The 24,124-nt window shown below is 40.3% G+C and overlaps 1 protein-coding gene across 1 annotated transcript in view; it reads left to right on the top strand.

Annotated features, from left to right (window-relative positions):
* Positions 1-24,124, top strand: part of MAGI1 (membrane associated guanylate kinase, WW and PDZ domain containing 1) — a 642,797-nt gene that overhangs the window by 554,717 nt on the left and 63,956 nt on the right. Inside the window, exons 8-12 of the mRNA XM_052636253.1 lie at positions 2,927-2,984; positions 4,782-4,891; positions 7,139-7,231; positions 13,425-13,607; positions 14,115-14,735. Coding sequence (XP_052492213.1) covers positions 2,927-2,984; positions 4,782-4,891; positions 7,139-7,231; positions 13,425-13,607; positions 14,115-14,735 — 1,065 coding nt within the window. The remainder of the gene's footprint in view (positions 1-2,926; positions 2,985-4,781; positions 4,892-7,138; positions 7,232-13,424; positions 13,608-14,114; positions 14,736-24,124) is intronic.

Raw genomic sequence — 24,124 nt, 5'->3', positions numbered from 1 at the left:
ATTTGTCGGCTCCATATTCGCTCCATGGTGATGATTAGTACAGCGTGAGTTTTTTAGTGGTAGGAACAGCAAGCTAACAGGCTGTGTGGATCTGTCCTGCTCCTTTTGGGCTTTCTTACAATTGCCATTAGCTAAGCTTAGGTGCCAGGTGCTATGTAAAAGGTTTTCAAACCTTACTTAATCTACATATGACCTTCGAGGTAAATCTAGGGGAAAGGTGTGGTTTCAAGATATTAGTAAGTAGCTGAACACGAGGCAGATAGAAAAGAGTATGGCTAAGGTTCATAGCTTAGGTCTTCACCACCTTCCGTCTCAGTGACATCTTGTCCAGACTGGTCTGAGGTCTGACAGTTGTTAGACATGAGGGCGTGGCTCTCTTAAGTATCTTTAGAGTAAGAAAAAAATTTTAATGTCATCATTTTCTAGGCTTCAGTATTTTCTCCCATTTTCAACTTTTTAGGACCAAATGGCACACTGCAAGACAAACACCCTCTGTTTTTAAATCGATGACCAATTTCTATTTTAAGCTTTCAGAAATGAATGCCTATTATTAAGTTAATCACCACATTGGAAGTGAGAGATCTATCTTTTCAATGTTAAATGAGCTTTATCTTAAAAAACTGGACCATTTCTGGAGTTTGTTAATCTGTCCCAGAAGAGCAAATGTCCAGAAATACCAGTTGACCAACGTCGTGTCTCAACCCTAGTATGTAAGTTGTCGAGTAGGTAACATGGCTAAGTCAAAGGTGGCTTCTTTTCTTGAAGCCCTCTTGGACCTTCATTAAAGCGCTCACTGTGCCATATTTGAATTGTCTGCCCAAACGGTGCCCTTGTAATTATCTTTGTGTCCTTGGTGTCTAGCACGCCCTCAGGCACTCAACAAATGTTTGACCAGTAATGGAATGAATCGAATTCTTAATTTTTTTCCCTATATTAGCCAAAGATGATCAGGCCATATATGTTTGTTTGTTTTCTTTCAAATGTAGACCACTTTTTAAAAAAGAGTCTTTCTTGAATTTGTTACAATATTGGTTCTCTTTTTTATATTTTGGTTTTTTGGCTGAGAGGCTTGTGGGATCTTAGCTCCCCAGCCACCAGGGATAGAACTTGGACCCTGGGCACTGGAAGACAAAGTCTTAACCACTGGACTGCCAGGGAAGTCCCTAGGTCATATATTAAGGTTGTCGAATTTGAAAAGAAGTTTGATTCATTAAACAAGGTGCAGTCCCCTAATACCCACTCACTCTTCTGCCCTGTGCCAGCACAAACATATGCCTGGGCACCACTTTGCATTTTTCTAATCTTCAGATTTCCCAGCTCTTTGGAAATATTTTTCCTGGTTCGTTTTCATTTAAATGGTAATTTCCAGCATTGTAAGGGGAAACCACTTCCCAGGCATTTGATTTGCATCAGTTCACAAGACATTGCGTATAAAAAAGCCAAGTTGTGTCAACATCTGCACATTGGACCTGCCTTGCATTTTAGTAGCTATGTCTCCCAGTATTCAAAGACTTCTTTAAAACCTGCTAAGTGTTCCCCATGCCCATGAAGAAGGGGGGAGGGGAAAACATGTCTCTGTTTGCAAACAAACAACATGTGGAATAAAACCCATAAAATTAATGTCTCATGTGCAGCCAAATCTGAGCAAAATGTAAACTTTGAGTAATTAGCCTGTGTGTGTGTGTCTGTATCTGTGTCTGTGCGTGCGTGTATGTGTGTGCACATGACTCCATTTTAGTGTAGAACTGTTTGTGTCTTATGGAAAACCTAAGCCCTGATGAAATGGGCACGATTTTCAAATGGTGACCACAAAATCATTGATTTTTTTTTTTTAAAAAGTCTTTCTTTTCAATCAAGTGTAATGTTCAGTTCAAGCCAGTCTTAACGTGTCCTTCTAGGAATAAAGGTTCGCTTTGGAGTACAGTGTTACACCACCTTGCCTTAACTACACACAGAGCGGAGTGGCTTTGAAATTAAGTTGAGAATTACAGCTCTGCCTGAAGAATTGTTTAGTGACACAAAATACAACGTAGCTGCTCTTTCACCGAGTTATCTGATGCAGTGGACTTTTAGAAATAAGCACTTGTTATGACAGAACCCTCTGTTACCTCGTTAAACGAAGTTGCAACTTTTGATATGAAACTTTATGAAGTGAAGTTCAGTAGAGCACAGATGAGTTTTCCAAAAGGCATGTATATTCCCCAGTGCCGTTTTACCACCACCATTTAAAGGAATGAAGTATACCCAGTTATGTGGAGAGTTTTTGGAGAGCAGGACCGATGTTTCTGCTTTCATAGGCACAGCCTGGTGAAGATTTGGGCCTGTCCAGATGTAGCCAGTTGAGTGATAGGTGTGTACAACTCAAGAACTCAACTCCAGGTGGGCATTTTTATTTACTTGATAGCATTTTGATTAGGAACAAGGAGAAAATTAGATGTAAATTTTAAGTATTCTAGGGAGAGCAAAAATGGGACTTACATTGAAAATGAAAAAGAACGTTGTTTTTCATCCATTTTTGCTTGTGTGGCAAGGCAGTCTAGCAATAGAATGAAACCACTGCAGATATTTAGGATGGGGACCAGGCATTCAAGGCAAAATTTAAATATATTTTCATTAAAATCTAATTTAATAGTTGATTTAGAATGAAGGCACCTAAGACTGCATTATATTAACTTTCATTTGCTTATACAAAATATCAGTAAAGAATTGCTCTTTGTGTAGGAAAACACTGATAAAATAATGCTCACTTTTTAATTGGACTTTAGACAGTATTTTTATTTGGACTTTAATTGGACTTTAGACAGTATTTTTATGACTCTTTTTTTTTCCTTCTTTTTTAATTTTTTTGGCCTAAATCGGTTGTTGAAAATCTCTAGGCTCTTCAGGAATATCTTCTTCTTGCTCTGAATGTCCTTTTATTTTTCAGAACTGCCTGCTGGTTGGGAAAAGATTGAAGACCCTGTCTATGGTATCTACTATGTAGAGTAAGTGCCTATTAAGACACATTTTAGTTTGCATTCTTCTGTAATTATGTACATTTATGCTGAATAGAATTTGCCATTGTGATAAGGTAAAAACAAGTAGTAATAGTAACATTATATTAATTTTATAATGAAAAATAGTTTAATGAATAAGGACATATTCAGCAAATCTGATGATGATATATAATAAAACCCCTGAGGGCCACATGTCTTCTGTTTACTACAGTATTGCTAGAGCCAAACATAGTCCTGGTCTATGGCAGGTACTTAATAATAGGTATTATTTGAATGAATGTAAAAAGCTCAATAGGCCATATGAGTATGAGTTGTTTATCTTCAGGAAGAGCATCAGTTTTGCCAATTGTTTTGCCCTGCTCAGGTCTGAGATTCTCAGTGATTACTTATTCATTTAAACTTTCTAAATTCTCCAGTACCAGAAGATAGCCGTTTCCTTTTCCAGGGGATCTTCCCAACCCAGGGATCGAACCCAGGTCTCCCGCATTGTAGGTGGATTCTTTAGCAGCTGAGCCTCCAGGGAAACTGTTAAAAACTAAAGCCTGACTTGAAAATTATTTTGAGTTCTAAATAATCATAGAGTAGGAATATTTCTAAACTTCTCATGAAATATGATTTTGATGAAGTAAAAAAGAATATGTGTAGGCTTGTATATATGTGTGTTGATGTAATATGTGTATATATACATGTACATATATCGCAATTGTTGTTTAGTTTCTCAGTTGTGTCTGACTCTTTTGTGTCCACATGGACTGTAGCCTGCCAGGCTCCTCTGTCCATGGGATTTCCCAGGCAAGAATAGTGGTGTGGGTTGCCATGTCCTTCTCTAGGGGATCTTTCTGACCCAGGGATCAAGCCCAGGTCTCCTGCATTGGCAGACGAATTCTTTACTGCTGAGCCAAATGGGAAGCCTACATTACATATACATACACTGAATAAGAATGGGAAAAAAAAATGCTTTGGATTCATATATATGTTTGTACGTGTGTGTGTGTTTATGTTTCCTTGGCCTTATTCGTTTTGGAGCCATCTGAAGTATCTGGGTCTTTGTCACTTTGAACACATCACATTTGCTTAGGTTAGCTGCATTTGGAATCTTTTTGCCTAGGGCTTATACTTTGAATCCTGACTCCATGCTTATTGATCAAAATAGTTGACAGATGTTGGTAGAGTCCTTTTTTTAACTTGATCTTTGGGGGTCAGGGTGTTTATGGTTCCATGAACTGTAGAAAGTTACACACAGTTTTTGGCACTACGTGTTACAGACAACACCACATCTCCACTTTCAGCTCCATTTAAAAATAATTCTGTTAACTGACTTCTTGTTGAATTAAAGAAACATTCTTTGTCACGTGATTCTTTGGACATTTGGGAGAGTCGGTGCTTTACAGTCCTGGGGCTTGAAAGCTGGCCATGCTAAGCTTGAAGCCTCCTTAGTGCTGACTAGCTGTTTTGTTAGGTCAGCTGGTACTTAACTACTCAGAAACTTACTTTCCTTATCCACAAAATAACAATAAAAACAGGACCTTCATCTTGGCATTTACTGAAGATTTTTAAAATAAATCACATGTAAAACTGGTTTTACAATACTTGGTACAGAGAAGCAGTCAGTATGTGGAAACCATTCATTTTTGTTTTTGTTGTATCTTCCTAACTGTGCTTTTTGACACAAAATGCTCAACTACCTGCTTTACTCAGGTCCAATCAAGGGAACTTGGCCTGATTGGCGTTTTGCTTGTGGGACAACATGTTTCCTAACTGAGTGCAATATACCTTCTGCTTCAGCCACATCAACAGGAAGACACAATATGAGAACCCAGTCCTAGAAGCCAAACGGAAGAAGCAGCTGGAGCAGCAGCAGCAGCAACAACAGCAACAGCAACAGCAGCCAGAAGGTTGGCTTTCCCTCTATCTGTGGGCCAGGAGCTCCAGGCAAAGCCTGGGCACTGACACCCCCATGTGGTCAGAAGTGGCCGCGAGGCTCATGTCCTGTGTGGTGCTAGGAACTCAATGTCCTGGAAGTGTGGGGAGTGATGCAGAACCTCTGCTAGAGTCCACACCCCGAACCCAGACAGCTAAAGTGGGGGGCCCCGTTTAAAAGCACCCAGTCTCCACTCTGATTTAGAAAGGGGCTGTTAGATTGGAGAACATTTCTGATGGTGACAGAATTCCCTTGCCCCTGGGAGCTTTTGCACAGCACCTGGTATCTAAGTCCAAACCACTTTAAGATGTGCAGGGTATGGAACTAACTTTTAATTGTAGGCATGTAGGCATCAGAAAAAGCTGGTAAACTTCAGTGCTTTCAAAAAATTAAAAGTTACTTTGTGCTCTTCACAAAAACATGAACAGTTCAGAAGTGGAGAAATTTACATCTCCCCTGCTGGTTCCCATTCTATTCTCAGCAATAAGCAATGTGCAGAAATTTTCTAGGGATGTACAAATATGCAGATTTTAACAAACACCAGGTCATAATTTATGTATATGAATACATTCTGTATTTACATACATATTAGTTTTCTGGCCTATTTTTCTCAGTTAAATATATTTCTTGCACATTTTCAAGGCTGCTTAATATAGATTTACCTTGGGATTATTTAATGACTGCATAATATTCCTTTTATGAATCTCTTTACTTCATTTAGCCCTCTGTTTATTAGCAGATGCTTAGATTTTTCTTCATTTTTCATCGCAGTCTTTAAAAATATTAGGTTTACTGTTCCTTTTATATGAATATAAAATTCAGTACTTCTCTTATTATCATAGTGAACTTAATAAATATAGAGCATAGCATGGAAGTTGGCAGACTTTTTTTGTAAATGACCAGATAATAAACACTTTAGGCTTTGCTATTCATACAGCATCTATTACAGCTACTCATCTCTGCCCTTATGGTATGAAATACGTTATAAACTGTAAACAAATGTATGTGGCTGAAACACTGAACACTGAAATTTGAGTGTCATGTAATTTATGTGTCAACAAAATATTCTTCTTACTCATATAGAAACATGTGAAAATCATTCTTGACTTGCAAGCTTAATAAAAATAGGCACAGGGGCCAGTTTGGCCTGTGAGCCATAGTTTGCCAACCGCGGCCATAGACTGTATTTTAGAGAGTGTTTGTATGTATCTGTGTGTGTGTATGTGTGTGTGTGTGTGTGTGTGTGCGCACACGCACCTAGCTATTGAAAAGTTCTCCTTAATCTCTCTTCTATTTAAAAATTTAAAAAATATTTTTATGAATTTGGGGAGTGAGAATGTACCATTGAAAAATGAGTGTAAAATTAACTATATGTACACAATTGAGTTTGTTAGCTTAGCTGGAAAGGTGAGTTTGGGATGAATCTTAAGATTCATTCGCAGTGAGTTACTTCTCGGTCTTCAAGGTGTACGCGACTACACTTAGTTCATACACTTAGGCTAGTTAGGACTCAGGGGCTTTCATAATCCCCCTCGGGTTTTAGAGATGATAGAGGACAGCACCTTACCAAACTCCTGAAACCTACCTTTACTGCCCCAGCCAAGCAGACTTCAGCTGTCCAGCCAAGTCTCAGATGAATTATAGAAGTTTCTGCCTTATTGGGCCTGCTTTAGTTTACTGTATATCTTTTCTGATATTTTTTTTACTTGATCTCACTTTGAACTCTGCAGCCAGAGAGAACTGGAGATTTTTATTGGTTGTATTTCCATTGGTTTTATTTCTGTCCTCAGAGGTCTTAGGAGAAAGAGACATAAACACACACACACAGGGAGGGACCTTAACATAGAGTAGGTGTGCTGAGTAGTGTCCTACTCTGTGCAGCCATATGGGCTGTAGCCTGCCAGGCTGCTCTGTGCATGGGGTTCTCCACACAGGAATACTGGAGCAGGTTGCCAGTGCCCTCCTCTAGGGGATCTTCCTGATCCAGGGATCGAACCCACATCTCACGTCTCCTGCGTTGGCAGGAGGGTTCTTTACCACTAGCGCCACCTGGGAAGCCCTACGTAGAATAGCATCAGATACCAATTTCTTGTCAAGTGAAGCTTTCTGGTTCTGGTTTTATTGGCTTGGGTAGTTTTATAATGAAGAAGGTGGTGAATCCTAAGTAAGGTGACCAGTGGTCGGAAGGAAGACAGTAAACTGTTTCTTGTTTTCATTGTAGAATGGACAGAAGATCATTCATTGCTTGTGCCTCCTGCTATTCCAAACCACCCCCCAAGTAATCCGGAGCCAGCCAGAGAAGCTCCACTTCAGGGTAAAGTGTTTTTATAATCGCATCCTACTTTGGCTCAAAAGTTCGATTTTTTTAAAGAAACTTTAAAAAATGAAATCTGATAATTCCGAGATCTTTCCAAAAGATTGTTCCAAGATAGTTCTTTGTTGTGGGGCTGACCTGTGTATATGGTAGGGAATGAGCAGTATTCCCAGCCTCTGCCCACTCAGTGCGAGGAGAAACCCTCCCCCAGTGTGACAAACAAAACTGTCTCCAGATATTGCCAAATGCTGCTGGGAGTGGGGCGGAGGGTGGTGTACAAAATCATGTTGAGTTGTGAACCCTAAATTTAGAGAACACATACGTTTAATGCTGTGTTAAATAAGATACATTGAAAATTCAGCACTGCATGTTTTAGCATTCTAGTCGATGTATTTGCTTTTGACAAAGATTTTCTTGTAAATGTAAAATGGTTTGGTATTACTGTGTTATACACTCTAACCTCTGTTCTTGTTGCAGTTTGGGCATTTATGCATGTTTTACAACGTTTCATTGGTTCTCACTTATTTACATTCACAAATAGTATGCATCCCTACTGAGATTCATTACAGAAAATTGGAAACTCAGAATCTTGCTACTTTCAGGCCTCATTACTTTTAAAGGATAGAAAAGATTTGGGGATTTTTTTTCTTTAGCTTTTTTCTTTTAAATAAAAAAACAGAATAAACGTCATATTTAATAGTGTTGGGGAGTATGATACAGAACCAATAAAAAGCTGTAAAATTTGTCTTTTCTTCTCTCTACATTTTTAAAGATATAAATGTGTTAGATATTAAAAGATAGGTAAGATACCCCTTTTCCCTAATTTTCATTCCTCCACTTTTATTTTTATAAGAAAAGTTATTTCCCTTTTAGCTGATATTATCATGAGATTAGTATTAATATCAACTTGTATAAAATAGTTTGATACCATTTAATGGTGATAATGTTTTTAATAGAGACAAAACATAGAAGATAATGATATATAAATTAATATCAACAGGATTGTGGGCTTGTCTTTATTTTTAAAGTATAAAATTCCTTCTTCAACTTCATGTTGTCTTCTTTCTTTCTCTCATGGTAAGTTAACTCCACTAACTTCTCAGTTCCTTGACCCTCTTGTTACTTTCTTGAGTCCTCGAAACTGTGGACACACCAGGGTCTTTGCACATGCTGTTCTCTGGACACACCAGGGCCTTTGCACATGCTGTTCTCTGGACACACCAGGGTCTTTGCACATGCTGTTCTCTGGACACACCAGGGCCTTTGCACATGCTGCTCTCTGGACACACCAGGGCCTTTGCACATGCTGCGCTCTGGACACACCAGGGCCTTTGCACATGCTGTTCTCTGGACACACCAGGGTCTTTGCACATGCTGTTCTCTGGACACACCAGGGCCTTTGCACATGCTGCTCTCTGCTTGTGGCTGTCTTCTCCTCCCACTCTTTGCTCTGCCAGCTTCTGCTCAGCTAAGGTTTCTGTTGGATTCTGTCCGATTCACTCTTCCCATGTCAAACTTCTCGTTTATAGAATTTAACAGTTGGTAATTTGTGTTCATCTGAGTTCAGTTATTTAGCAATTTCCTCTTCAGACTTTCAATCGCATGGAGGTATGAGACTGTGTTTTGTTTTGTTTTGTTTTTCCACAGTAGGATATCCTGAACTAGATCTCATCCTCTCTGCTAAATTTATTATTGTGTGAAATAATGTATGTACATCCGTGATAAACAGCCTGGCTTCCTTAAAGGATTGTCTTAGAGATTAAATCAATTAGAGCTTTAAAGTTTCAGATTCTGAGTGTCAAATGCTTCGTGCAGCAACTGAGTTAAGAGTCCAGACAGTATTGATCTGTATGAGGAACTTTATTTCAGATTTTTCTCTTTCTTTTTTTTTAACCCCCTTTTCTTCTTTAATCTTCTTGGGTCCCCTAGTGGTTGGGGTTTGGGAGAGGCTCACTGAGCTCCCTGTGGGAAATAGTCTATTCTTAAAACTTTTACTCTAGTCTCTGTATTGATTGTTGTCTTTCAAGCATAATCGTAATCTTCAAAGTATAACTAATACCATAGAAGACAGTTTAAATCCATACTCTTTGACTCCAAGCTACAGTTGTAAGAAACATTAAGTTGGGCTTTATCACCATCGGTTACAACTCTGAGTTCCCTGTGTACCTGTAAAGTATCCTGGTCTATGTTCCTGACAGTACTCTCAAGAAGAGGCTGTGTAGCTAATAGGGTTAGATTGTTTGGTATTAATTTTGCTGAGTTCATTGCTCAACTGACTTTCCTCTGATCAAAAGAGTATCCTTCTCAACTCAGAAAATGTTAACTTTTAAAGAGATTTGCTCTTGGGAAATCTCTCCAGCTTCCAGATTTATGCTCAGAGATTTTGCAGCTACCCCTTCACCCTACCCATTTCACCACCACCATCAACAAAATAATAACCTACATTGATTGAGCTCTTTTTATGCATCAGGCACCTCCTTGAGCACTTCAGCTATGTTATCTGTCACCGTTCCTTCTTAAAACTATCATGTAAATAGTGAGGTTAGTACTCTCATTATCTCCACTTATACATCCGCCGCTCAGGCAGAGAGAGGTTTAGTAATTCAGACACATCCAGGAAGTAGTGGAGCACAGAGCTGAACCCTGGGTGTCATTAGAAACAGTTTAACTTCTGACTTAAACCTTTTTGTTATGTTTTTGTGGGATACCTCATCGTCTTAATGTATGCCATTCAGTTTGGATGCTACTGGGTACATGTTACCTTTTTAATTCAAGTTAATTACAGTTAAAAAAAATAAAGTTAGTTTCTTGTTTCCACTGGCCACATTTCAAGGAGTCAGGAGAGCCTCGTTTTTGACTAGTGGCTGCTGTGTTGGATAGTGTAGATAGCGAGCGTTTGCGGTGTCACAGGAAGTACTCTGGGGCAAATGGTACTATGGTATTCAAATACTAGTTCCAAGAATAGTGCCAACTTGGCAGAGAAGCAGGCAGCTACAGGTTGTTCATGAGTAGATGTTTTGGGGCTGAGACCCAGAAGTTCCAGATTCAGTGAATCCAGGGCAGGCCCTAGAAATGAGTACATTTTTAAAAAGCTACCCAGGTGATCCTTCCACATCACCAGATCTTACAGCTGTTGACTAGTCAGCAGATTAGCCTGTCTTAGAAAATTACATGTGCCACAAGGCTGCAGCAGAGAGCTCCTCATTCCACTGCTTGTATATAGAAAAGCACTTCTCCAAAGCTACAGTAACTGATGACCTGCCTGTACATAAAACGTAATAAAATGTGCATAAATGTGGAACCCTCTGATCTCTCCCTAGTTAAATGTTGAAACAGAAAGTCAGTGTGTAATTTCAAAGTCCTCTTCATGTCTCTTTTAAGCTGAAAGCATTCTCAACTCAAAATATGCTAATGGCTTTTTAAAACATTCATTTAGATAAACTGCCAGACACATTTTTACATTTTCTAACTTTGCTATAATCAGGGTGAAAAACTTACACACCCAGCCACCTCTTGCAGCCTTCTCAAAGACACGTTAAATTTCACTTCTTTGTGCTCTTATTCATTCGTTCATTCAACACACATTTTTGGAGCACACACAACGATACAGGCCATGTTTTATTTACACTCTGGACATGCAATCAGGAATCCTTGTGGAGTTTGTTCTAGTGTTGCATGTGTGAGCATGTGCAGTGCCCCTCCTGCGATAGGGTATGGGGGAGAGGGAGATAAAACCCCCTTCAGTGAGTAAGCTGTATCCTGTGCAGGATGGTGATAAATGCTGAAATCAAAAGTAAAGCAGGTAAGGGGGATTGTGAATGCTGGAAGAGATATTGCAGTATTCAGTAACGGGACAGAGAGTGTCTCACTGAAAAGTTGATGGGTATTGATATCTTTGCCTAAGTGAAATATGTGTTTGCCTTAAAGCTTTCCCTAGTAGCCTGTGCTTCTAGAATAGCTGCTATTCATATACCCCATAAAGGGAAATTTGGGGGTTATCTGAACGGTTCTCAATTTTCCATCTAGTAATTGCCATGGCAACTCTTTCAGTACAATCCCTGACTGCGCTTGACATCCCTTCCCTGGTGCTTTGGCAGATGACTTCTCATGGTAAATTCAGATCGGTCTTGCCTTTCTTTAGCCATGCTGACAGGACTATAGTTTGTCGTGCTTCCAGCCAGCCTTGGGACTACAGTAGAGGGGAGGAGGTTAGTGAGCAGACCTGTGACTCCAAGCAATTTTAAAAAGCCTTCTTAAGAGCCAGAGACTTTTGAAATGTGCAATTAAAAATTGTATGTGTTCCCAGAGACCTTTTTAAAAAGACCTTTTAGATGTAGCTAACCAAAAATAACTTTCCTTCCTGCGTGCCAGCCTCCTAGTGCAGGGGTATTTGGAGACATGGAGATTTTTTTCTCCTTTTTTTGGATAACATTTTTGGTAGAAAAGTAATAGGGCATATGGGGAAGCAGTGTCAAGGGCAGGAGATAGGAAGTATAATAGGAGAGTTGAAAGAGTCTGCACCTAGAATGATGTTCATTACTTTGGGATAATTGGGGAAATTCAATTGAGCTTCTCGATTACAGAGAAATGCCCAAACTCAAAATAAAATATTGGGTTTGTGTGCGAAATGTTATTTGTGAATGTTATCAAGAGAATTCACTAAATGTTTGGAAGCTATTTAGCTGTATATCTGTTAATTTATTTTTAATGAGACAACTGATTTTGGACATACCTAGGCTATTTCACCAGAGAAGGCAATGGCACCCCACTCCAGTACTCTTGCCTGGAAAATCCCATGGACGGAGGAGCCTGGTAGGCTGCAGTCCATGGGGTCGCTGAGGGTCGGACACAACTGAGCGACTTCACTTTCACTTTTCACTTTCATGCATTGGAGAAGGAAATGGCAACCCACTCCAGTGTTCTTGCCTGGAGAATCCCAGGGACGGGGGAGCCTGGTGGGCTGCCGTCTATGGGGTTGCACAGAGTCAGACACGACTGAAGCAACTTAGCAGCAGCAGCAGCAGCAGGCTATTTCACTACTTGTTAAACGATGCAAATGGACAGGAAAAATTGGTTGAATTTAGAATTCAGTTCAATTCCTTTTAATTTTTAAAATAGCGATTCTCTGTCTATTTGTTTATTTATTTTTGGTTGTGCTGGGTCTTCACTGATGGGCATGGGCTTTCTCGAGTTGCATTGAGCGGGGCCTACTCTCTGGTTGCGATCTGTGGGCTTCTTGTGGTGGTGGCGTCTCTTGTCTGGAGCACGGGCTCCAGGTTGTTCAGGCTTCAGTGACTGTGTTGCAGGGACTCAGTAGTTGTGGTGCACAGGCTTAGTTGTGCTGGGGCATGTACAGTCTTCCCAGACACCCGGGAATGCGGGTTGAACCCACGTCCCCTGCATTGGAAGGTGAAGCCTTAGAGAATGTGTATTAGACTCTCAGTTGTTTCTGACTGTTTGTGACCCCGTGGACTGTAGTCCACCAAGCTCCTCTGTCCATGGAATTCTCCATAACGAGAATACCGGAGTGGGTTGCCATTTCCTTCTCCAGGGGATCTTCCCGACCCAGGGATTGAACCCGGGTCTCCTGCACTGCAGGCAGACTCTTTACTGACTGAGCCACAGGGAAGACCTCCTAATCACTGGACAAACAGGGAAGTCCCATATGAGTTATTCTTTGTGACCATACGGTGTCTCCTGGTATCATCTGTTTCTTTTCAGAATGAGTTTTCTCTTTGAAAAGTTTCGTGTAATTGACTCTACAAATGGGAGCCAAACTCGAGACAACATACTGGAAGCCAGAGTAGAAAATATAATCTGTAACAAAACAAAAGACACGAAGCAAGGACCCACGCCATTGTTTTTTTGAAGGCCTCATGGCAGCTCAGTTGCTGTCAAACTACATGAAACAAGACCAAAGATCTGTGTCAGAGACTGGACACCAGTGTCATCCTTCTGTTACATTTTCTTTTGATCTTCGTGCTGACACACAGTGAACCCTAGCCCCCTCCTTACACAAAAGGGTCTGGGAATTCCCTTATAACTGGAATCAAGAAGGACTTTCTTGAAACACCTCTGTGCCCCCATGCCCCCGCACAGGAGTTTGGAGAGATATGTCTAACTTGTATCATTTCTTATTTACTTCATCTTTTCATTCATGGTCACCCTCCTTCTACATCTTGTTTTGATGCAGGCAAACCCTTTTTTACACGAAACCCTTCAGAGTTGAAAGGCAAATTCATTCACACGAAGCTGCGGAAAAGCAGTCGTGGCTTTGGCTTCACAGTTGTTGGAGGGGATGAACCTGACGAGTTTCTGCAAATCAAGAGCTTGGTCCTAGATGGTCCTGCTGCCCTGGATGGCAAGATGGAGACAGGTATGAGACACTACAGCATGGACCAGACAGCACCATGATGTCCTGAGCTTGTCATTGTCCTTTAAAAGCTTGGTGAATGAGCAAGCTTCCTGTATGACGTAAATGTGTTTCCTGGTATAGATGAAAAACTTTGAAGCTGCTTTAACATTTTCCCTTTTGGGGAACTGTTAGGGTACTGTCGAGTATAGTAAATGAGTAATTTACTAAAAATGCAGATCCATTTGAATGAATGAATTCTCAACTTCGCATTCTGCAGTGATTTTTTTTTTAATATAGAAAAGCTCAAATGTTCTTTCAGTGATCATTTTATTCCCATTAGCATGGAAGACAGTAAATGCTACACGAATGCCTTATTAGCATAAACAAAGTAATAGCAGCTGTCTTTTTGTGCCTTGCAGTATCACCCCCTACTCCAATTTCAGTTCAACTTCTTATTGGTAGGGTTTTATAGTATAAAATTGATGGAACTTTCCTGGGCAGTTTTTTTAATCCCCAGCTTTTTTGCAGGAGACGTAATTGTGAGCGTGAATGACACCTGTGTTTTGGGACACACGCACGCACAAGTTGTGAAAATCTTCCAGTCCATTCCCATTGGTGCCAGCGTGGACCTTGAACTCTGCCGAGGTTATCCGTTGCCTTTTGACCCAGATGACCCCAACACAAGTTTAGTGACTTCAGTGGCCATTTTGGACAAAGAACCAATTATTGTGAATGGGCAAGAGACCTATGACTCACCAGCTAGTCACAGTAGTAAAACAGGCAAAGTCAGCAGTATGAAGGATGCCAGGCCAAGCAGCCCTGCGGATGTGGCTTCAAATGGTTCCCATGGTTATCCCAGTGACACTGTCTCTTTGGCTTCCTCCATAGCCACTCAGCCGGAACTCATAACTGTTCATATAGTCAAAGGGCCAATGGGTTTTGGTTTTACTATTGCGGACAGTCCTGGGGGTGGCGGCCAAAGAGTGAAACAGATTGTTGACAGTCCAAGGTGCCGAGGCCTGAAAGAAGGGGATCTTATAGTGGAAGTTAATAAGAAGAATGTGCAGGCCCTAACTCACAACCAAGTCGTGGACATGCTCATCGAATGTCCAAAGGGAAGTGAGGTCACATTATTAGTGCAACGAGGAGGTATGTGGATTTAGTTTGATTCATTTTTTTAAAACCTTACATCCATTGTTATATATACTGGTTATGAGATGGGTCTTTGGGGCTTTCTAAATGTCTCCTCCTTTAAGATCATTTTTATTTAAATACTGGGAAATGCATTCAAAATGCCTTCTGATTTCTCCAAATGCTAGCCTCTTTAGACTAAAGGTTATGTTTATACATTATGTGTTTATACAGAGGACATGCACATAGGGTAACACTGTTGCTGAGAGTGGGATCCAGCTGCTCCAGACTGAAAAGCCAATAAAAATGCAAGGCTGGGGGAGAGGAAAATTCACTTTGTTTTGGAGGCGAGGGAGGGTGGACTCGTGTCCAGAGGCCAATCCCCACCTGCCCCTCCCCCACTGACATTCAGTGGCCCAGAACTTTTATAGGCAGAAGGAGGAGTTGTACAGGCAGAGAGAAGAGGCTACATGTGGAAACAGCACAGTCGTCTTAAAGTTGGTCATGCAGTGGTCTGATCAGTGTCATCTTGATGTTGCAAAGGCAGTTAGTTTTCAGTTCCAGGGTCAGTTTATTCCCATTTCTTTGAGGCCAGTTCTCAGAATTGTGGCAGTTTATGTCATGGCCACATTCTGATCATCAGGTAGGTAGCTTATTCCACCTGATGGGGGTTTCAGTGTCTATAAAACAGCTCAAAGGATATGGCTGCAAATGCTGTCCATAGCCACTGAGGAGGACCTCAAGGTCCCTGACTTTGCTTAGTGACTGAACTAATATTTTTTGGTTCTGTTTGATTGTTTTCATTTGCTTCTGCATTTTCTCACTTCTCAGATTAAACTTAATCTTTGACTAAAGTTTTTCTATGGACAAAAGACAGGCAGAAGACCTGGAGGGAAAGAACCATGGTGTCCTGCTCTGTTTCAATTTCCTTTAAATGTAAATCAAACTGTGCCTTTTAAAACCCATTAAGATTTGAAAACCTTTATCCTGTAAGTCTCCTGAGCCTGGTCTGCACAGCGTGCATGTGAAATGTAGCTCCTGGCCACTCTTCCAGCCTCATCTCACACTCCTCTCCCTTCCTCAGTGTGCTTGGCCACCTGACTTCTCTGTGATGCCTTCAGTTCTCTAAGCCCTTCTGTCTCAGGGCCTTTGCATTTTCTGTTTCCATTGCTTGGAAAACTTTTCCCCAACTCTTCACCTGGCTGGCTCAGTCTCATTCAAGTCTCCTCCTGAGAGAGGGATTCTCTCATTATTTCTCTAAGGTACCCCCCAGCAATCCTGTGTAATCCCTGTTGCATCAGTCCATTTCTCGTTAGCTTTTATCACAGTCATTATTATCACAAGCCATTGTTTTGTACATTTTCTTATTTTTCTTTGTTGCTCTCCCTTTTTCATTAGAATTTAATGAATCTAATATCTTTAAAGCCAGGGCCCACGTCTGCATGTTGACAGTTGTGTCCCTGGCATTTAACATAGTACCTGACTCCTGCTAGGTGTTCATGCATAAACAGATAACGAATGAATGGACATGTGATTATTATTTCCCTTGGTGGGAGCAACAGTTCCACGAATCATATTAAAAACATTTCAGCATACCCACATTTTGATGAAGTGGTTAAGAATCTCAGAGAAGTGAGGTATTCGAAATAAATCTTGAGACAGTTAGCTTTCTTCTTTTTCTCCTGTCAGCACCCTCAGCCCACCAGAACTTCCAGGACCTCACACTGAGAAATATTTCCTGGGTCAGTGTTTGTGGCTAATCCTGATTGATTACCTCCCACACTGGGCAGGAGATTGGTAGTTCCTCTGACTCTTGCCAAAATGAGGTGTTTATGCACGGAGTATTCTGCCCCTCTGAAAAAAGATCAGGACCAGATTTCTACTTTCTCTCTGTTTCACGGAGGTGGAAAAGCTTGTGTATGTTGCGACAGCGATGATCTCGGGCTCTCATGAAACTGTGTGTTCTGTGATCAAAATGATTGGGGTTGTTGGAAGGGAATCCAGAATTCAGAACTGTGTGTGACTCAGAGTGCTCAGTTCACCATTCTTAAACAGGTATAAAAGCCATTTGCACATTTTTTTCAAAGAGTTATTTCTACCAATAATATTTTGAAGTGTCTTCTTGTACCCAAATCGCTTGATTTCACAGACATGTGTTAAACAGTGACCAAGATGTTACAGGAAGTGACTTGAGGTTAAGGATGAGGAGGAGGGGGAGAGGGTGGAGGATGGTGGTACCTGGCACTCACAAGCAGGAGAGCAGTTTACAAAGTGCTTTTCAAACCTACACGCGCCTCTCAGGCCTTGCTTACCATGTCTCTGAAAGGTAGGCAGGCACCAACCAAGAGCAGGATTGAGACGTTCACCCGGATTCTTTGGTTTCCAGTCCAGTATTCTGCTTTACTTAACTCTGAATACCGCTGATTTTTGCATTTTTGCTGGTTTTAGTGGCCAGCAAGTTGGAAACTTGTCAATAGTTTTTGGTACATCAGGGCATCTCTGATTCAGCCACTGCTCATTTGACATTACAAATCACACTGTTCTCCTTCTTCATTTATTTGCCCCTCCATTTCTTTTGTCATTCTGTTCAGTTTTTCTTTTCCATTCAATTTAATTTCAAAGGGATGAAAAACAAACTATCATTGCAATCTACTAAACCACGATGGTTAATGGAACCATTTTGTAATGAATCTGCCCGAGATAGCAAACAGGTCATTATAAAAACATATCGCTAGCTGATTCACTTTGTTGTACAGCAGAAACTAACACAACATTGTAAAGCAATTATACTCCAATAATAAAAGTAAATTTAAAAAATATTTTGAAGAGTGTACAGGGAAACATGTTAAAGAATCTTAACCACAGTGAAATACAGTGGAAATGATCAGACTGTTCATCAATAAAGTATGGGTTAAAAATAAAATACCCTTGATTTCAAATATGTTTATTTTCTCTCTTAATTCCTCAGACTGTCTTTCAGTTAATGCCATTGCATTTTATAACATTAAATTAATGAGAAGCTCCAGAATATATTACCACATTAGTCAACATCTGCATCTTTTATTCCAGAACCTGAGTAATTTAAAATCACTGTAACATCAGCAGTCTTTAAAATATGCTATATGCTTTGCGTTTGATTTATGTGTCAGATAGAAAGTTTGTACATCTTCCCGTGGCAAGCCAGCACCAGCTATTATTAATCTTTCTAGAAAGCATATAAATATATTTGTTTCTGCCATATATCAGTTATTTGAATCAGAGCTGGCATTTTAATCATTCTTCTTGTATGATGGGAGTGTAAATGAGAAGGTTTGATGATCAATAAGGATAGCAGCTAGGTTAAATGAGAAAGCAAATGGCCACTTCACTGATTCTTTCTAATGAATCTCATTTCTGTCTTAACTGCTGGTAAGCAGATTGATAAACTCATTAAGTCCACACTTTTCTTGATTCTCAGGATTTCATATCTCAAGGATGGCACTTTCTGTGCTTTAAAGAAGTAGTCTTTCTACTTGGGGGCAAAACTTAGCTATATTTGCATTTTGGTTTTCACTCTTAGTCTCCTAAACTCATTTTTTATTTTTGTTCTGGTTGAGATCAGGTGCATTTTGTTTTTCTTTCCATCTCCCTCCTGCCAACCTGAAAATAAGCAGAGGTTGAAATATTATTTGTAAATTTCTGGAGACGGTTTTCTGGGTCAGGCTTGGGCTTGCTGGGGGTGTCCATCCATAGCCTTGTCAGTTGGGATCGTTACTGATTTGTTTACAGGTGTCTTCTCCGTAAACAAGTCCGTGTCTGTGGCTAGCAGTCAAGTTCTGTAAAGGGCAGCCCCTTCTTTTGCCTGGCTTCCCGTCTTCCCATGGCCAGTCCATTGCTCCTCCTCCCTCTGCTGTCCAGTCAGGAGAATGCCTTTTATTTTTCTTAGTTTTTCACAGAGCATTTGCATTCAGAAGACCCATCACCTGACTCCAGTGTGAGTCTAGAGTCTTTTTTACGTGTTTGGAAAATGATGCTCCAAGGTTATTACTATTGTTTTGAATAATTTTTTTTAATTTACAAAAGATGAAGAATTTGTTTCATAAAGGTTTTTTTTATTTTTAAAAAGGAATTATACTATATGTAGCATAACTACCTGTGCCCCCTGTGTATTTGACTAATTTATACCCAGTGGGAAGTACAATGCTTTTGAAGATACCACTGGGGGTGAGTCAGAATACTCTGTTTCAAGAGGCAACTTGGAATATTTTTTGAAAGAGAAGAATGTGTGTTTTACTTTGACAGAAGATGTGTATTGAAAAAGCTAAACTGAGGACTTCCCCGGTGGTCCAGTGGTTAAGACTCTGAGTTCCCAATGAAGAGGCCTGAGTTCATTCCCTGGTCAGGGAACTAGATCCCACATGCCACAACTAAGATTCAGCGTGGCCAAATTTAAAAAAAAAGAAAGTACATATCATTTTGTTTTTGTTGTTCGGTCACTAGGTCATGTCTGACTCTTTGCAACCCCATGGACTACAGCATGCCAGGCCTCTCTGTCCTATACTATCTGCTGGAGTTTGCTCAAACTCCTGGCCATTGAGTTCGTGATGCCATCCAACCATCTCATCCACTGTCGCCTTCTCCTCCTCCTGCCCTCATTCCTTCTCAGCATCAGGACCTTTTCAGTGAGTCAGCTCTTTGCATCAAGTGGGCAAAGTATTGAAACTTCAGCTTTGGCATCAGTGCTTCCTATGAATATTCAGAGTTAATATCCTTTAAAATTGACTGATTTGATCTCCTTGCAATCCAGGGGACTCTCAGGAGTCTTCTCTAGCACCACAGTTCGAAAACATCAGTTCTTTGGTGCTCAGCCTTCTTTATGGTCAACTCTCACATCTATCCATGACTACTGAAAAAACCATAGCTTTGACTATAACAGACCTTTGTTGACAAAGTGATATCTTTGATTTTTCATGCACTGTCTAAGTTTGCTACAGCTTCTCTTCCAAGGAGTAAGCGTGTTTTAATCAGCTTGTTTTAAGTGATATTTAAAAGAAAAGGCTGAACTGAAGGTTCCAGGAGTCTGCGTCTAGTTCAACCTCTGCCTGTAACTCCTCTGTAACTCTGACTGGGTTACAACTCCTGCCTTGAGACTCATTTCTTTTTCTTAAAAAAAAAAAGAAAAGGATATTTTGAACTAAATCATGTTTAGGATGACCGCTCTAATTTTATGCCAATACTTTCATTGGCGTGTAGAGGAAAGAAAGATCCAAGACTCAGGTGATGCAAGTTTAAATTCCCTCTCCTGCCTTTATCCCCTTTGTGACTTTAGGCAAGCCATCTGAAAAAAGTAGCATTTGTGCCAGTTCCTGACCTAGAAGCAGTCACATGATGAGTAGTGTATTACTGATCTTATCTGGTATCAGAAGCCCCTGAGTGTGGTAGCTTATTTTTTCTCTTCTTAAAAAGAGTTTTTATCCTTTATCTGCAGAATCTTAATCTGAGTACACGATGTGCAGGCACCTGTATTTTTTTTTAGAAGCTCTACCAGCAATTCTGATATAAAATCAGAATTGGAATCAGTTTTAGGCTCCTGCCCTCCCGATTCCTTCTCATTTTGATTCTGTGACATATAAATGGGAGTTAAATAAGTTTATAAAGTTTAACAGTTGTTTTCATTTCTAAGTAATATTCTTCTTCTAAAGTCTACTTTCTAAGCAACAGATTTCTCCATCTTCGCTAAGGTCCCTTGTAGCTCCCAAATTTGATATTTTTCTACTTTAGAGGAGGTTAGAAAGGAGGACTTGGTCTCAGAGATGCTTCTTTTGAGCTCATCCCCCAAGTGGCTTTAGCTGATCAAAACGGAATTAGAAGTGATGCTTTGTTTACTGAGTGCTCTTGTCAGGACACTGAGTAATTTTAGGATCTGAATGTAAAGTAATAAAAGGCTAGGATTCCTAGAGGGCAAGAGTCTATCCAACTTGTACTTTTGTATCTCTGGACATCATGGGGAGCCTGGTATGTGGTAAGGTCTCAGTTAAATACCAACTGGATAAATTTAACTTCCTCTGCAAGTCACATTAGAAAATTAATTACGTAGCTTCACAGTCACTCTTCATAACTTCTGAAACATAAGAGAGAGATGTTAAAAGACAACAAATCAGATATAAAAATGGTGGTAGTGATAGTAATGATAGTGTTAAAAATATTATTGGTTATATTGTGTACCAGAATTGTTACTATGGTACAAGCGATACGTACACACTTAAATAAAACCTCTTAGCATCCCATTGTTGTGACCACGTTGGAACCAGGCATTTGCAGTGTGATTCTGAACAGGGCTCTGTGGGAAATGAAGGCAGTGATTGGTAGGGGAAAAAAAGGAATTGCTTTTGTTGTAGGTGTTGAGACTCCACAGTTAAATTTGCTTAGTGTAAAGCAAAAGGGAAATTTCTGGTTTAGTTGGTAAGTATGTATAAGACACTTCCTTGCTTAAAGCTTTTGTAATAAAAGCAGTAAATGCTTCCACAGTGTGCCAGCCTGAGTTGGTTCTAAACATTTTACATGTCATAATTCAGGAGCCCTCTGAAGTGATTAAAACCTAGTTGTTGTTTAGTCACTAAGTAGTGTCTAACTTTTGCGACCCCGTGGACTATAGCCCATCAGACTCCTCTGCCCGTGGGATTTTCCAGGTAAGAATACTGGAGTGGGTTGCCATTTCCTTCTCCAGAGGATCTTCCTGACTCAGGGATCGAACATGCATCTTCTGCATTGGCAGGCGGATTCTTGACTGCTGAGCCACCAGGGAAGCCTGATTAAAATCTTATCTCCCCTTTAAAGATTTTTTAAATAGGAAATCATTTACATTTTTATTTATTTATCTTTGAGGTCTTTATTGAATTTGTTGCCATATTGCTTCTGTTTATGTTTTGTTTTTTTGGCCCCAAGGCATCTTAGTTTCCTGACCAGGGATCAAACCTGCACCCCAAGAATTGGAAGGCAGAGTCTTAACCACTGGATTAGCAGGGAAGTCTCTACCTCCACTTAAGAGGAGAGGATCCTGAGGCCCAAAGAAGCTCACTGATTTACCCGGAATCACACAGCTGAGTTTGAACCCAACGATTCTACTTCCAAAGACAAATCTCTTACCCACTATGTTAAGCAGCCTCCTGGCTTTTAGATAAGAAGCTCCAATACCTAAACTGTTGAGCAGTACGCCTTATACATAAAGGAATGAATAAGGTCTGAAGTCCATGGCAAATTAATGCAACTTAATTTTCATACAAATTAATGATGATATTTAGTTGATTAAATCGTCATCGATCCACATAGGGAAAGCAATATCTAATCGCATCATCCAAGCACATGATTAGCATTAGCTCTGCTTTGTTGTGTGTTTTTCCTCTGTCTGAAACGATGTAGAACCATCATAATTAGAACCGCAGCGAGCTGTGCCCTGCCTCAGAGTTAAACCCGAGTTATCTGGCGCCTCTGTTCTCTTTGCCCTCTGGTCACAGACTGGACAATGAATTGCAAATTGCACCACTTAAGGTTTGACTGCCAGAATCTCTTCAGTTGAGCTGCAGGGCCTCGGAAAGGAAAATTCAGGTTGCTGGCAGAGTGATATCCTAATAGAGGTGGAGAGTCCTGTGTATTCACATCCGCACAACCCATCCCCTCCCCCTTCTCGGTCCTGTCATCCTCCCATGTCTTCCCCGGCCTCTGCCATCCATCATGTGGCATCTGGCCTTGCCGTGGCCTTGCAACAGGTCTTGACACTTCCTGTAGTCCATTCTCCAGCTAGAGTGATTTAAAGTCAATTGGATCCAGTCACTGCTAGTGTCAGGATGACGTCCCATCATTCAGAGGAAACTCCAAAGTCCTGTGTCGCAGCCGAGAGCTGCTCTTTTTTCTGTCTATTTCCTCTTGCAGAGAGCCACAGGGCTCTCTCACTCCTGTCCTTCAGGCTTCTGCTCTGACTGCTACATAGCAAACAGTGTCCACCGCCATCATGCTCTGCTCTTTCCTCCGTGAGAGCAAAGACGTGTGTGTGTGTGTCGTGTGTGTGTACACACACACACGACACACACACGACACACACGTATGTGTATAACTGAATCACTGTGTACCTAAAACTAACAGAACATTGTAAATCAACTCTGCTTCAAGTAAATAAATAAATGGCAAGGAAATACATTATATGGCAGTGGATCATGGTCCAATTAAGCCTGTTCGCCAGGTCCAGTGCAGTTATTAATATCCACATGTGGCTATTTAATTAAAGTTAGATACAATGTAAAATGTAGTCTGGTGGACCGCATTTCAAGAACTGAAGAGCCATATGTGGCCAATGGCTACCATATTGGACAGTCCAGTTTTAAATCTTTGCATCCTCATAGAAAGTGCTATGTTGATTATCCTTCATTTTACCCTTTCTCTTATTTTTAATGCCTTTTAAAGAAGAAAAATACGAAACTGAGGGCAACTTCATGGCTAATGTGCTTCTTTTATAAAGATAATAATGATAATAGGTCCTATTTATTAAATTCTTTCCACGTGTAGGTACTGCTCTCAGCTCTCTACATGTGTTTACTGGACGTTAGGGGGTCACAAGGAATTGAGCCTCGGAGAACATGAAACACTTGAAACATATCAGCGCTTGGGCTATCTGCTGTGTTCTAGTCCTGAGATGGCGTATCAGCTTTTAACCTGGCCAGGAAGCATCTCATGTGTTATACTGGACCGCTGTTAAAGGAGTTTAATTTACATTATTATATTATGTAAAGTATCTTTATCCCCAAAAGGGAAGAAACTTTAACACACAAAAAAATTCACCTTAAATTCTTATATATAAAATAGTATATAATCTGCTGCATGAACTATCAGCAATTTACAGTTTGTCAGCCTTCTGCTTAAAAAAGGAAGATGTAGAAGTCATCTTGGTGTGCTTATCTGGTTTGGTATCTCAAACTAATTGACCTCACTTACCTGTGATGCTTGGTTTTTCTAGTAATTTTGAAAGTTGAGGCCTCTTATTAAATCTAGTGTGCTCCCTAATAACTTCTTAGCGATTAAATATAAACTTAATGTACCAAGTTATTTGCTTTTGTGCATTATTTATTATAAATGTGTATGCGATTTATAATTTTCATTAAGGAGTGGTGACATTGTCTCCCGTTTCTGGAAGAGAGTAGGAGTTTCAAGTTAGAGTTATTGCATTGGTATGTGGGCTGTAGAATACTCATTCTACCTACAGGTCTGCATTTAAACGTAAAGAGGTTCTTTTGTTTTCCCTTTTGGAGGGGAACAAATTCCTAAACGTTGTGGGCCAGGCATTGTCTGGGCGCTGGGAATGAAACAGATCATCCACAAACAAAACAAGTTTACTCCAGATTTCATGACCCTTTTATTCTACAGGAAGGAGAAAAGGG

This window comes from Budorcas taxicolor, chromosome 1 (genome assembly GCF_023091745.1).
Source record: "Budorcas taxicolor isolate Tak-1 chromosome 1, Takin1.1, whole genome shotgun sequence".
Taxonomy (NCBI): Eukaryota; Metazoa; Chordata; class Mammalia; order Artiodactyla; family Bovidae; genus Budorcas; species Budorcas taxicolor.
The sequence above is the reverse complement of the archived record's forward strand: the minus strand, read 5'-3'. Positions and strand labels throughout refer to the sequence as shown.